Source organism: Cololabis saira, chromosome 13, assembly GCF_033807715.1.
Source record: "Cololabis saira isolate AMF1-May2022 chromosome 13, fColSai1.1, whole genome shotgun sequence".
In the NCBI taxonomy this organism is placed as follows: domain Eukaryota; kingdom Metazoa; phylum Chordata; class Actinopteri; order Beloniformes; family Belonidae; genus Cololabis; species Cololabis saira.
In genome coordinates, this window is record NC_084599.1 from 34036772 (window position 1) to 34051404 (window position 14633).

General features: G+C 40.4%; 1 protein-coding gene across 1 annotated transcript in view; it reads left to right on the forward strand.

Annotated features, from left to right (window-relative positions):
* The window catches only part of raver2 (ribonucleoprotein, PTB-binding 2), a 128998-nt gene that overhangs the window by 93343 nt on the left and 21022 nt on the right, over nucleotides 1-14633 (forward strand). The window contains exons 7-10 of the mRNA XM_061738722.1: nucleotides 3142-3262; nucleotides 8703-8785; nucleotides 8876-8974; nucleotides 9755-9866. Of these exons, the coding sequence (XP_061594706.1) occupies nucleotides 3142-3262; nucleotides 8703-8785; nucleotides 8876-8974; nucleotides 9755-9866 (415 nt within the window). The remainder of the gene's footprint in view (nucleotides 1-3141; nucleotides 3263-8702; nucleotides 8786-8875; nucleotides 8975-9754; nucleotides 9867-14633) is intronic.

Sequence of the window (14633 nt, forward strand, 5' to 3'; positions counted from 1 at the left end):
ACTCACAAATTGCATTTTCCCATCTCATATCACACACATGCACTAGGGATGGGCGGTATGGACAAAAAAATGTATCACCATAATTTCTGGCATTTAACCCAATAACGATAAAAAAAATACCAATACAAAAAGTGTCATCAACGGGAATATTTCTTTCTTTCAGGCTCATTTCTTTCTTCTTTCTTTCTTTCATGCTCATTTCTTTCTTTCTTTCATTCTTTCATGCTCATTTCTTTCTTTCTTTCTTTCTTTCTTTCAGGCTCATTTCTTTCTTTCTTTCTTTCTTTCTTTCTTTCTTTCAGGCTCATTTCTTTCTTTCTTTCAGGCTCATTTCTTTCTTTCTTTCATGCTCATTTCTTTCTTCTTTCTTTCAGACTCATTTCTTTCTTTCTTTCTTTCAGGCTCATTTCTTTCTTTCTTTCTTTCAGGCTCATTTCTTTCTTTCTTTCTTTCTTTCTTTCTTTCTTTCAGTCTCATTTCTTTCTTCTTTCTTTCAGGCTCATTTCTTTCTTCTTTCTTTCTTTCTTTCTTTCTTTCTTTCTTTCTTTCTTTCTTCCTTTCAGGCTCATTTCTTTCTTTCTTCTTTCTTCTTTCTTTCTTTCTTTCTTTCTTTCTTTCTTTCTTTCTTTCTTTCTTTCTTTCTTTCTTTCTTTCTTTCTTTCTTTCTTTCTTTCTTTCTTTCTTTCTTTCTTTCTTTCTTTCTTTCTTTCTTTCTTTCTTTCTTTCTTTCTTTCTTTCTTTCTTTCTTTCTTTCTTTCTTTCTTTCTTTCTTTCTTTCTTTCTTTCTTTCTTTCTTTCTTTCTTTCTTTCTTTCTTTCTTTCTTTCTTTCTTTCTTTCTTTCTTTCTTTCTTTCTTTCTTTCTTTCTTTCTTTCTTTCTTTCTTTCTTTCTTTCTTTCTTTCTTTCTTTCTTTCTTTCTTTCTTTCTTTCTTTCTTTAGGCTCATTTCTTTCTTTCTTTCTTTCTTTCTTTCTTTCTTTCTTTAGGCTCATTTCTTTCTTTCTTTCTTTCTTTCTTTCTTTCTTTCTTTCTTTCAGGCTCATTTCCTCAATTTATCGTTTTTACCGTGAGATGACAAATTCTTACCGTGGGGAATTTTTTTGACGGTTTATAGTGAACGGTAAAGTATCGCCCATTCCTAACATGCAAACAATATATGTCCAGAAGACTCTCCTCTTCCTCTGGCGTCGACATGACGGAGTATAGCCCACTCCGTCGCTGTCAATAAAGATCCGTCTTTTGAGACGTGACGGGGAGGAAACAAGCTGATGCTGCAGCTCAGAGGCTCGCGAGGAGGAAATATCAGCGTCCCGTTGGCGTTGTTTTAAATACCCGCGTCTCCGGGCCAGTCAGCGAGTCCTGCCACCAAACCCGTCTGCGTCGTCGAGGCCGTACATCACGGGAGCTGCTGCGTGCAATCTGACACAGTTTAATTCAATAGGATTTAATTTCACTCTGTCAAATTAAATTTCCTGTGTAATGAGTGATTTAATTCTTATTCGGGTATGTGCTCGACAGAACGTCTTTTGATTAAACATAAAAGTCAGCAGAGATCTTTTCATTTCCAGAAAAAGCAACCCGAGTCAAATTAAATATAAGATTTAATGGGAGCAAGGGAAACGCACAAAGATGAAGCTGCCGCTCCTCATGCCTGTTTCATGTCTGATAAGAAGTGAAAGGGACGTGCGACAATGAAACCGACACCGAGGTGGGTGGTACGGAATGGAAATATGTGTCGAGAGATGAAGTTCCAGATCTTAAAAACATGTAAACTGAGCTTTAATTAAGGTTAAATGGATATAAAGATGAGTTTTATTAAAAGTGTAGTTCTGTGTCTAATTAGACTGTTTTATTTTGATTAATTTACCACTCGTTCCTCTCTGGATGGCTTGGTTTTACGTTGTACTCTCGCAACACTGAGTTAAAGGAAGAATACTAGCCAATCCCCAAGTTATAAACTTTTTTTCAAGAATGTGAGTGAATGAAAGGAGGGAGAAAAGGGACGGGGCAAATTTAGGAGGTAATCCTGGGACAAAAACTTCATGATTAATTAAAAAAATAAAAATAAAAAAGGCTAAATATTCATTAAGGGTATGAAATATCTGTTTGTTTGTCTTACTTGTATTTTTTGACAAAATTAAATTGTCCCACAAGATTGAATGAAACGCTCGTGCTATTTAAAACTGTAAGATAATGAGTTAATTTGGTTCACGCACTGTTTTCATTTGTGAAGTTTAAGATGCCAAAATTAACCATTAACACATAATTTTATGTTAATTTTATATTTTTAGTTTGATGAAAGTTGTTTAATTAATCCAATGAAAACGAGCCCCCTCCCCCCATCATGATTTTTTTCATCATGATTGATGTGTGTCTTATATTGATGATTTAATGAGGATATCTTATCAGTTCGCTCCTCAAACCCTGAAAGGCTCCTAAACGCTGCACGACTTTTGGCCATATTAGGTGAAAGATGGCTGTTGTCAAAGAATCTTGCAAATATCCATCATCGCAGCTCCAGATCACACGGTCAGTGTGGGTGATGCCATGCCAAACACTGCCTGATTAAATGGTCTGACCATGCCTGAAATCCTACGAAATGTCACTTGCTGTCTTTGTAAAACTGACATCCAAAGTCTGTTTTTCTCCTGAATCGTCCGTTGTTTTTTTAAGCATGTAAAAGTGACTACAGAGCAGTTCCTCATTGTTTATTTACTGCTCCCCGTTTCCACGGCACAGCTCACATCCCGCTGAATCAGGTTGTAGGCTATGACACACGTTTTACCCAAGATAAGGCCGATACAAGTCGTACGGCGTGAGAGGTAATGATCTTATAAGACTGCAAAAATCCGTAGAAGCCTTAAAAATCCTTCTTTCTTTTTGTTTCCACTTCAGTCTGATTTGAGTTAACCCCTCCAACCTCGCTGCTTTCTCTAATGTTTTACTCAAGTCTCTTTTTTTTTCATTCTTTTGTCTCCCAGATTGACTCCCCTGTGCTGTCAATGCTGATGTTTCCTCATGATGTAAACCAGTGAAATGATTACTTCAGGGCTCTGAGTGTCGAGATCAAAACACAAAATGTACTCCATACTGTCCTCCCAAAATATATTTAGTTTAGTTTTTTTCCTTATTTCCCTTGCAGATCCTGAGTAACAGGAAAGGGTTGCTACCAGAACCAAACCTGGCTCAGCTGCTGACCAGTATGACCAACCCAGCGGCCCTGCAGATTCTCATGAGACCATACCAAAGTGGGAAAAGAGGAGGTATGAAACAAACTGCAAACTACACAATTCACAGCGGGCAGTGGATGGAGCGTTAATGATGAAGTCAAGCAGAGAGGACACTTGCTGCAGGAACTGTGAGCAAGAAAGCCCAGTTGCATCCTTTTATAGAAGCGGCAGTTTATAGAAATATACAGGCACAAACACTGTTAATAATTATCTAATGAATATCATAAAGTATAAAGGTATGGTAAAACTACAAGCTGTAAGAATTGGACAACATTTTCTAGATATCATCCGACGCTAATGCTACTCGATCTCGAGGTAATCCAAAGATGATCGTCTGACATGCCTTTCAGTTCATTCATCCTTTAAGGTCCATCCTTTAAACTCCTGTTTGAATTGAAGATTTAATTCAATTTTATTTATATAGCGTCTATTACAACAGAAGTTGCCTCTAGGTGCTTTCCAGAGACCCAGAACATGATCCCCGAGCAATTATTACATAAACATAAACAATGGCAGGTAAAAACACCCCTAGTGGGAGAAACACCTTAAAGGAGACCTATTATGGCATTTAATGTATATTTTAAACAGGTCTTGAATGTCTTAAAAACAATCTAAAGCTTGTTTTTTCTACATAAAACAGAAATTCAGCCTGTGGGCCATGTCTCTAGTTTTACCGCTTCTAACCTCCTTCTCTATGAGGGATCCTGAGGGGCGGGGAGGCTATGATAATGAGGCTCTGTGCTGATTGGCTGCCTGAATGATGTGTAGCAGGGGAGGAGAATAAAGCCTCTCTCTGGCCAGAAGAGCCGGCTCCGTACACAAAGCGCGTCCCATGCGAGGGAGCTTCGGCGACAAAATCAATTCCATTGCTTTATTTTTTTTGTATTGGACTGTCCTAACTGGCCGGGAGTTTAACGGCACTATTGCTGGCTCAAGGAAGGACCGTGCGTCTTCTGAAGGTGTCGTTGAACAGCTTCAGGTGCATTGCTTGGAAGATCTGAAACCATAAACAAAAGAAATATGTATTACTAATAGGGCTCCGGTGTTACCTAACACTCTGTTACGGAACACTGGAGCCGCCGGAGCTGCTCACTGGTCCGGTCCGGTGAGTGGCCCCGGTGCTCCGGAGCTAAGCTAAATACTTAGCCCATGTAAAGATCATACTTGTAGACAAATATAAATAACATAAAAAAATAACGTCACTTACCGCTGACTTGTGTGCAGTTGCCGGGTCCGTACTGTGGGCACTGATCCTTTTATGAAGGTAAGTGTTGATGCAAAACCTAATTTTGACTGTCCCTCGCTGTGGAAACAGCCACCGCTTCTAAACAATGGCGGACGCTCCAGCCGGCGGAGTTAGTTGTGGACGTGGTTTCAGCAGCGGAGGCCGACCTATGGAAATCTGATCAGATTCTGAACGGCTCGTAGAAGTCACATGACACTGGAAGATTCAGCCGGGCGGGGTGTACAGACCCTGCAGAATTTCGTGGCATTTCATCTTTTCTGTGTTGGCAGGGTGAGGGGAGACCACTTTTATTTATTTTTTTTTAATTTATTTCGTTTATTTCGGCATGTTTATATAGACGCATTTCATCTCCAGAACATTATACATTGCATACTCAGCACATGACGAAAAGGGTACGGGAGAAGCTGACGCTTATCAAAGTCCCGCCCCGTTCTATGTAAGATTCATGATCACATCAACAACAGAATTCAGTAAGATACATAGTTTACCACATAGCAATTTGTCTAATTTCATCCTTCACAGTCCAGATTTATATATGTTAAAACAAGAAAAAACATGTTTTTCATAATAGGTCCCCTTTAAGCCAAACAGTTGGAAGGAAAAACTCCCCTTTAGGAGGGAAGAAACCTGGACCAGGACCTGGATCATAAGGGGGGGCTCTCCTGCCTGAGTCCAGCTGAGAACAGACAGAGAGAATGATGAACAGAGAAAGGAGAGACACAGACACAAGGGCTAACTGGTGTACTTCAGGGATGACTATATAAACAGATGTAGACAGCAGACACTGAGGTGGTTGGAAGGGGAGGGATGCAGGTCAGGATGTCAGCAGGCATCTACCAGACATCCACACAGACAGGTGGAAGCAAGCAGTGGGATGATCAGAGGGTGGGACTGCAGGGCAGGATGCAGCTCCTGAAGCTCTGGCCTGCAAACATGTACAGAAGAGAAAAGGAGGGGGGGCAGACCAGCACAACAAACTACAAGAGCAATGGAGAACAATTATAGTTATGAAATACTTCTCTTTAATAACTGAGAAAGGAAAGAGAAGGAGGAGTGATGGCCACAGCTCAGTGGATCATGTTGGAGTTGTCCTGCAGCGTAGCTCTATAGCAGCATATCTACAATGACGCTCTGTTTCAGACCAGCTGCTCTAGTCTGGTCCTGCAGCTGCAGCTACGACTACTGGCCCTAACACACTAGAGTTTAAAGTTTGGTTTTAAAGGTGGAGGTGGTGTCAGCCTCCTTAACCCAAATTGGAAGTTGGTTCCATAGTAATGGTTTCTGATAGCAGAAGGCCTGGCCTCCAAATATACATTTGGATACTCTATTTAGAACAATTATTAACAACTATTTAGGGTTTATCAGCGTCCTGAACGTTTCCATCCCAGCACTCGTTCCAGTCCGAAGGGTCATGTGTGGTAATCAAAGATCCGCCTGTCCCTCTGCGAGGCCACACTGCTGCATATAGGCTACTGTAATCGCCTCGTCTCCATTATTTGATGAATGGCTAATCAGGTATTAAAATGAAATCGTGTGACATTAGTGGAACAAATGAGAACAGGAAGGAGAGAAGATTAGAGAGGATGGGGAGCTCTCTTAAACAAGAGCACACACAATTAAAGTCTAAAATTAGTACCTTGATTAAATGTTAAACTTTCTGCACCTATTCTGGCCGAACCTGCCATTAGCATTGACGCTTACATTTATTATGAGGGTCCCTTGAGATGCAGGGGTAACGTGCATGCTCACAAAGCTCTAAGAAAAGGGGTGCTGTCCGTGCTTTCCCACCTGAAACTGAGACCCTCTGGCCGCTTTCACTGATGTGAATCCCAGGAACTCTGGGTGAGATTTGTTTCCGGTTTCTTCCTCATGAGCTCACTTATGTACCTCACAAACACATCCAAGTATTCAGTCGTGTGAACAAAAAGGTGAATAAAATACAACCTATGTCTTTTCTTAACTCCTTAAGTGTTTGGGGAGAATATTTCTTGTTTTATGGTGTTTTTTTATTTATTTTGATGTACCTATAGGGATTTCTTTTTTGAGAATTCAAATTTAAAGGGGACCTATTATGAAAAACAAGTTTTCTCTTGCTTTAACATTAATAAGGTGGTCTCCCCTCAGCCTGCCAACTCAGAGAAGGAGGAAAGCAACCAAATTCTGCAGTGTCTGTACAGCCGCCCGGATGAGCTGTCCAGTGTGATGTGGCTTCTACGAGCCGTTCAGATTCTGCTCCCGTTGTTACGTAACGACAGGAGCGATGTGTGAAACCACACCCACAACTAACTCCGCCGGCCGGAGCTTCCGCCATTTTTTCGTAGCGGTGTATCGCGTCATTCAGGCAGCCAATCAGCACAGAGCCTCATTATCATAGCCCCGCCCACTCAGAATCCTGCATAGATAATGAGGTTAGAGAATGGGAAGATAAAGACATGGCTCAGAGGCTGAATTTCTAATTTATTTAGCAAAAACAATCAAAAGCTTGTTTTTAAGACATTCAAGGCCTGTTTAAAATAGGTCATAATAGGTCCCCTTTAAAATTAGTTTCTATTATTGCTGAAAAGCTCAAATAAATCACAAAAGTTACTGCAGTTTAAAGTTATTTCATTTTCTTCTTTTTCACTCTTTTTGACTCTTTCCAGCTTAAACAAGCTTAAATTTGAATGGGTTAACCCTTTCAAGCCTGAAATTATACAAAGTATAAGTCCTTTTTTAAAATTTAAAGTGTTTATTATGTATTGAAATCAAGAAAACCCCCAGTTTTGTCTATAAAAATATATTTTGTATCAATATGAATACTACTTATTTCTTCTTTTTTTTTGATTGAGGGTGGTGCAGAAGTTTCATGCCAGATGTGATCAAACATGATCTATTCAGAATTATTGAGTGAAAGTTACATGCAAGACATTTTCCTTTGTGCAATTCTAGGAAAGTAAAAAGAAAAAAAAAAGTCTTATTTCAAGAAAATTACAAAAATGTTTTGCTAGTTTTAAGAATAATCATCAGAAAAAAGATATTTTTCGTGAAATAAGAGAATTTTTACCAGATTCATGGCATATCAGGCTTATTCCTAGAGGGGCGTTTTAGCCGTGCTGCTCGAAATGTATGGAGCCAAATCAAGGCCAAAAGTTTTGCTAATTTGAAAATAAAATTTGAACCTGAAAATTCTTTTTTACAGTTTCAATTTTATTTTTTTCAGTATCAGATCTTTTTTTCAGTTTCAAATCTTTTTTTTTCAGGTTCAGACTTTTGGCCCGGATCTGGCGTGGGGGGCGTGGCATCAAGTGAGAGGGGCGTGGCATCATGAGTGACAGCAGAACAGAGAAGGTGGGGGACGTTCCTCACTCATGTTGCCTTCAGGAAACGTAGGTTGCAGTAGAGTTATCAGTAGAAGTATGATTCAACACTGTATATACACCATATTCACGTGATTGGCAGTGGAAAAAACTGATATTAGTGACACATTTCTGTTTAAAAAGCTGTTTTAGATCGTACTTGACACCAATCGCAGTATAAAAGCAATAAACTATGTCAGACTGTACAGTTCAACAGCCACACTTTAAAGTTTGACATTTCCCACTTCCACATACTACCAAGTATGGTCTAAAACAGCTTTTTAAACAGAAATGTGTCACTAATATCATTTTTTTCCACTGCCAATCACTTGAATATGGTGTATATACAGTGTTGAATCAAACTTCTACTGATAACTTCTGCAACCTACGCAACATGACTGAGGAACGTCCCCCGCCTTCTCTGTTCTGCTGTCACTCATGATGCCACGCCCCTCTCAGTTGATGCCACGCCCCCCACGCCAGATCCGGGCCAAAAGTCTGAACCTGAAAAAAAAATTTGAACCTGAAAAAAAAAGAAGTGAAACTGAAAAAAAAAGACGTGAAACTGAAAAAAAAAGATTTGAAACTGAAAAAAAGATTTGAAACTGAAATAAAAAGATTTGAAACTGAAAAAAAGATCTGATACTGAAAAAAATAAAATTGAAACTGTAAAAAAGAATTTTCAGGTTCAAATTTTATTTTCAAATTAGCAAAACTTTTGGCCTTGATTTGGCTCCATAGAAATGTGCTTTTAAAAAAAATGAATAAATCAGTCGATTAAATTCTATTTTCAAATTCCTATATTTGATTATGAATAATCTGGAAATAAAACTTTTTAGAAAGACAACTACAATGGAGGTAAAAGTTAATGGATGTTGCTGTTTGTTTTCAGGGAAGTTCGGGCGTCACGCCGGCCTGCCGTTCCTCAGACCTCCTCTCACTTCGGCTCTGCTCACGCTGGGGAAAGCACAACAGGTTACAGTAGCATCAAAATCCTCGGGCGATGCTTCTGGGCGTCTGTCTTGTTGTTTTTTGTTGAGATTTTTCCTTCTTTTTCTTCTGCAGAACGCTATGGTCGGTAATGGACTTGTCCTTCAGAACCTCCTGCACATGCAGCTCGCACAGCAGCAGCTTCTTCACATCAAAGACAAGCGCATCAGCAGCGTAAGACGTCTGTTTTCTGTGTGTGTGTGTGCGTGTGTGTGCGTGTGTGTGCGTGTGTGTGCGTGTGTGTGCGTGTGTGTGTGTGTGTGTGTGTGTGTGTGTGTGTGTGTGTGTGTGTGTGTGTGTGCACAGATTTGCATAGGTCAGTGGTGGGCGTCGGCGTAGGTGCTCTTAGGTTTTCATCCTGGAATACCTCCTTCCTGTTTAAAGCAAGATCCCGAGGTGTTGAAGCTTTTATCAACACCTTCATTTGCATTGTCTCTTCTCAAATGTCTCTAGTGTTTTCTTTAATTGCAAAAAAAAAGAGCTAAAAGTCACAGTAAGTTATATGTTTGGAGGTTTTGTTTATAAACTCACAGACCAGATGCTGTGGATGTGATTTTAATTTTTATGCCTCCAGCACCCCCACAGCCTCCAAGAAATGAGTGCTCTATACTCCACAATGGCTTTCTTTTTTTCTCTGTTTATTCTAATTTTCTTTCCAGCTTTTTTCGGATAATAATGCGCGGCAGGGGGTAGTAGTGCAAAGGGGAGGAAAACAAGACAGAAGGATGCTGAACTTTGTGCAAATTTCTGGTTGTTTATATTTTGTATATTTTATATTATTTTATAATTGTTTTGAGCCGACATTTTGACATCAGCGTTGCATAAATGAATGGAGACACCAAGTCTCCTCCCTTCTCCTCTTTCTTATCCTTCTCTTTTTGTATTTGCGTGAAAGCTATCTTGTTAATTTTGTTTCCCTCCTCTCTTCCTGTGCTGCTCTTCCTTCTCTTTCAGGTTTCCAGCCTGCTCGGGGACCCGTCCAGACTGCTGATGCAGAAAGCGCTGTCTCTGCGGCCTCCGGGTCTCATTCCGCTGGGGAAAGGCTTGCTCGGAGACTCCCCTGCAGGTGAACACTTTTTAGTGACTTGCCCAAATGAAAGAAGTCTGTGTAATTTCTGCAAGCAAATAAGATGATATCCAAGTCTTCTGTCATCCTCACTTGCGGTTTCTACTTTTCTTATCATGTTTGTTACGTGTTTTTGTATTCCACTGTCTGTCACCTCCCCTTTTTTGAGCATTATAATTGTTTTAATCGCTGCTGGTGCAAACAGAGTCTGGACATGGTATATCAGCAGACACATGGGGAGACTTTCAAACTACATGTACATCATTTTGAATGTTATTTGCCAGCTGGAAACTGACAGGTCGGTGGCAAGTCTGCAGGGAGTCCCTGCCCGAGCTAGAGCCCAAGAGAGAGCCGGGTACCGGGTAAGGTTGAGGAGAAGAAGGGAAACCCCAGGGGGAAACCCTTGATGCACGGAGAGATGAACCTTGTAACAGTTCAAGCAGGCGGCCACTTTTTCATCACAGGAATAATTTTTCCCACCTCAGTTCTTTTTGTAGCGTCCTGCAAGTTCTTATCCATTTCTTTACATATCTTCCTTCTTTTTTTATAACTTCTGCGTTCTGAACACATAACGCAAACATCATCTAACATTTGGTTTCTCTCTGTGGCCATTTTTGTTTGATCAACTTGTGTTTTGCGTCTAATTTTCCACTTGTGTATCATTGATAAGATGTGGTTTAGAGGCAGGTTAGGTAACGCTGTTAGATCACGCAGCACATGTTCCTCAGTTGGGAATCTCCCGATTTACAAACCAGCTGAGCAATCCAGCAGTCAGCCAACTCCCGAATGTGTGTCGTCTGAAACGGCACGGTGATGGATCTTCTGTTCAGATCCAGCTGTGCAGGTGGAGCAGATGTCTGCCTTCATGGTTGACACAAGCACAACAAACAGGGTTGTTACCAAGACCCGCTGCGCCGTAGTCTGGAAACTCAGCGAGTTGAATGTTTCACTCCAGGTTGTAAATGGTGACAAAGCCTCTGCGGCATAACGCTGGAATAACCTGCCCTCGCACGTTCAATCTGCACAATCACTGGAGGTTTTTAAATCGGCTTAAAAAACACACTTTTTCTCCCTGAATTCTGGCAAAATGTTATTTCAAACTTTTTGTTATTTCATTATATTCTTGTATTTTGTACACATCTTATTCTATTTATTTTATCTTTGTAATATATGCCTTTTATTCAGCTGTTTATTACCTGTACAGCACTTTGGTAAACCTTGGTTGTTTTAAACTGTGCTCTATAAATTCTTTTTTTTTTATTTAACCTTTATTTAACCAGGAAAAGAAACCCATTGAGATTAAAAATCTCTTTTGCAAGGGTGTCCTGGCCAAGAGGCAGCACAAGATTTCAGATATTAAAATTTACAGGGGTGTGATGTGAAATATTAAAATCAAATGGAAGTTATTTGAAACAGTTACAAATCAGAGATGCTGTCTCAAGTGCACTCATTCTGGACTTAAAATCACTCAGTGGAATAAGTTCTGTTATTTTTACATCCTTTTGAAGTTTGTTCCATGTATAAGGGGCAGAGTATGTGAATGCTCTTAATAAAGAAATGCTCTATTTCTAATAAAGAAATGCTAAAGAAATGCTCTATGAATAAAGGTTGAGTTGAGTAATTAAATATCAAACATAGCACATTTAACTTGTCAAAGATCAGTTGCACAACAAGCCCTGATCACTCCCAAAGACCATGTCTGTTTTAGGCGACACCCCTTCCCACCACCTTCCATTTAAGAGAATTACTTCTCCTCCTCCTTTCTGGTGAGCAGAAGAGAAAATCAGTTAATCTAGTAGTGAGCTTTGCCCTGACGGCCTCACCACTCCCCATCGTGTTGCACACGCTGATGGTCATCTAAGGTGAACAGCAAATGACTTTCACAAGTTTGTTTTTCCACCACAAGGACAGCGCTGCACATGCGTAAGCTGTTTGCTGCTGCTGAATGAGCAGAGAAGCAGAGGGGAGCAGCTCTAGCGCTCTCACAGGGCAAAATGGCAAATGGACAGAAATTATATAGCACTTTATTAGTCTTGAGCACTTAAGGAATTGTTTACCTACAAGCCACAGTTAACCATTCATACACTCACTATGTGTTTGTCTCAGTGCCTTTTCTCTATCTTACACTATTTTCACGCGTATTTGGAGGAACAGGGTTTAGTGTCTACCACAAGGACACTTTAGCTGTTAATGTTCTCATCAGTTGCTGTTTCTTCAGAGCCACCATCGCTCCAGTACTGGAGATATTTGTCCTAAAAGGTGCCAGATTGTCACTTAAAGCTGGGATCACAGAGCCCTTCGTTACCCCTAATGATCATTATGAGCAGTAACGGGCTGACCAGAACTGAAGAAGAAAAAGGCTTTTCTTGGCCCACGATGTGCCACAAAAACAACATCAGCACCTCTCTGGAAGAGAAGGAACATCTTTCTTCTAAAAGAGTCTCGTTTGGTGTTTGCATGATGATACTGGAGGATCCTGTCAACACTAGGGCTGAAACGATTCCTCGAATAATTCCAGTAATTTGATTACAAAAAATGGTCGAGGAATTTTCTCTGCCTTGAGGAATCGTTTAATTTTGCAGCTCAAAGCTTGATATTTCGCCCGGACTTCCTTTTTTAAGCGCTGACGCCACGCACGTAAAGGTAGAAGAAAGAGGCGGAGGATTTGTTTGGTTTTTGTAACATGCCATGCCCAGACGGGAGACACATGTAGCTCAGTGCTTAACTTTATTTTGAATCCACTCTATATTCTTCTGGTCCATTCTCCTATATGTTCCTCTAACCCGGTACATACATAAGTTCCTCTAAATATCTGTTCCCGCTACAGTTCTAACCAAAAGAAAATGTGCTCCAACACAGCAGGTCTCATAATTTTATTTTGAACACTGCCAAAACTCAAAATCTTAAAGACTTTAACTTAGAACTTAAAGGAGCTTGAGGCAGGATTTATGAAAATAATTCCTATACGTTTTAAGTTTTCTAGTAATAATGTCAGATGAAGCGTTCCAAACCAAAAAGAAAGAGCCCTCTAGTGTATCTCTCCGTTGCCTTGAACAGGCTGTGTGCTGCAAAATGTGCTGCAATTCTGGCCCCGAATTTCCCGCGCTGTCCTGCGGATGTGACGTCACATGACGCTGCATGCACGTTCTCCCCGTTCTCCCGTGCCGGCTTCACTGTTTGCTCCAGTACCCCCGAGGGCCGTCGTGGTGAAGGGTGGCGCTAATGAGTCTCATTTCTTAAAAGGAGCCTCAAGCTCCTTTAAAACCTAACTAGAACTTAAAATGTGCTTGACACAAATGAAAGTTCAATTGAAACACGTGGGAAAAACACCTAACCTTTTAAGTGATGTGTGTTATCAGGTGTAATGGCATTTTTAGGTTAGAAATAAGAACATTTCTTGGTAAGATCCTTAGTTTTTTGAGTGAAGGCAGTGAATTTGGTCAACTGGTGTAAGTTCAGGGTTTTTAAATGCACAGCCATGAACCTACTGGATTATTTAATTTAGTCTTAGTAATGTCAATTAACATCTAACATCTTATGTACATTTATAATTGCTCTTTAACTAAACAAAAATATGTTTCATCCGATAACTCGATTAATCGATGGAATTTTTAGTAGAATACTCGATTACTAAAATATTGGATAGCTGCAGCCCTAGTCAACACAAATGTCCCTTTAGTATTCAGCTGTTGACCGCAGCATATGAATCACGCAATGTTTCATACTCAACATCATTCTGGGACTCTAGGACTCTGTGTTTGGGGTAATGTCCTCCTGGAGGAGTCCACTCCCATCGGTTTAATAACCTTCAGTCATGACCTGTAAATGCTGGGTGTCTGCGTTGTCGGGGACGACGGTCTCAGTCGTGCATTACTATCCAAAACGTCCCCAGGAAGCCGGGGAGCATTTACAATTCAAATCTACCACTGGGAGACGTGTTGTTGTTTGTTTTAAATGGAAATGATGCTTCACAAAGTGTGCTGAAAAACAAATAAGTTGTGTACATGCGAGGGTGCAGCTGTTGCTCTGGCCTTCTTTGATTGGACGCATTAGTTTTCAGTTTGGTGTGTATCTGTAATGTGAAGCTTTAATCAGCATCTGCTGGGAATGTTAGCTCAGGGCTGGTTAGAGCTGATTGTTTTATTGTGCAGTGGAGGCCATTTTTCACAGCATTATTGGATTTGTAATAAGTATTGCTGTGTATGTGTGTGTGTTTTGTTTAGTTTTTTTTGTGCGGGTTTGTGTTATTAAGCCCTGGAGTGAGAGAGAGAGCAGCAGTGTGCAGCTAAGTGCTGGGTGTGAATTAACATAAGTGATGATGTATGAGCAGGAAACCTATTGTCAAATATTACAGGCTGCTCGGCAGAGACGGTCGGGCTGAGCTCTCAGGTTCCAGCCGTCTGAGTGCTGTTTCTTTTTTCTTTTTTTTTACCCCTGTCCAGACGAGCAAGCTGACCATTATCAGCATCACATGATTATCTCGCATCTCTCCTCACCTGGCTTTCATTTTCTGTCTGTCGATGATTCTTTATGCTGATTCTTATGCTTTTCTAATGTTGTTCCCAGTACTGGAGTTGAGGGGGGATGAGGGGGGACGGCATCCCCCCTGAAATAAAAACGGTCCAAATCATCCCACCTGTAAAACTGCCATTATTCCATCAAAAACTGACCAAAACTGCCATCATTCTTCAATGAATGTGGTTTTACTGCTATTTCAACATTTAGAGTCATCACCAGAAAAATAACACCAGAAAAATAACTTATTTG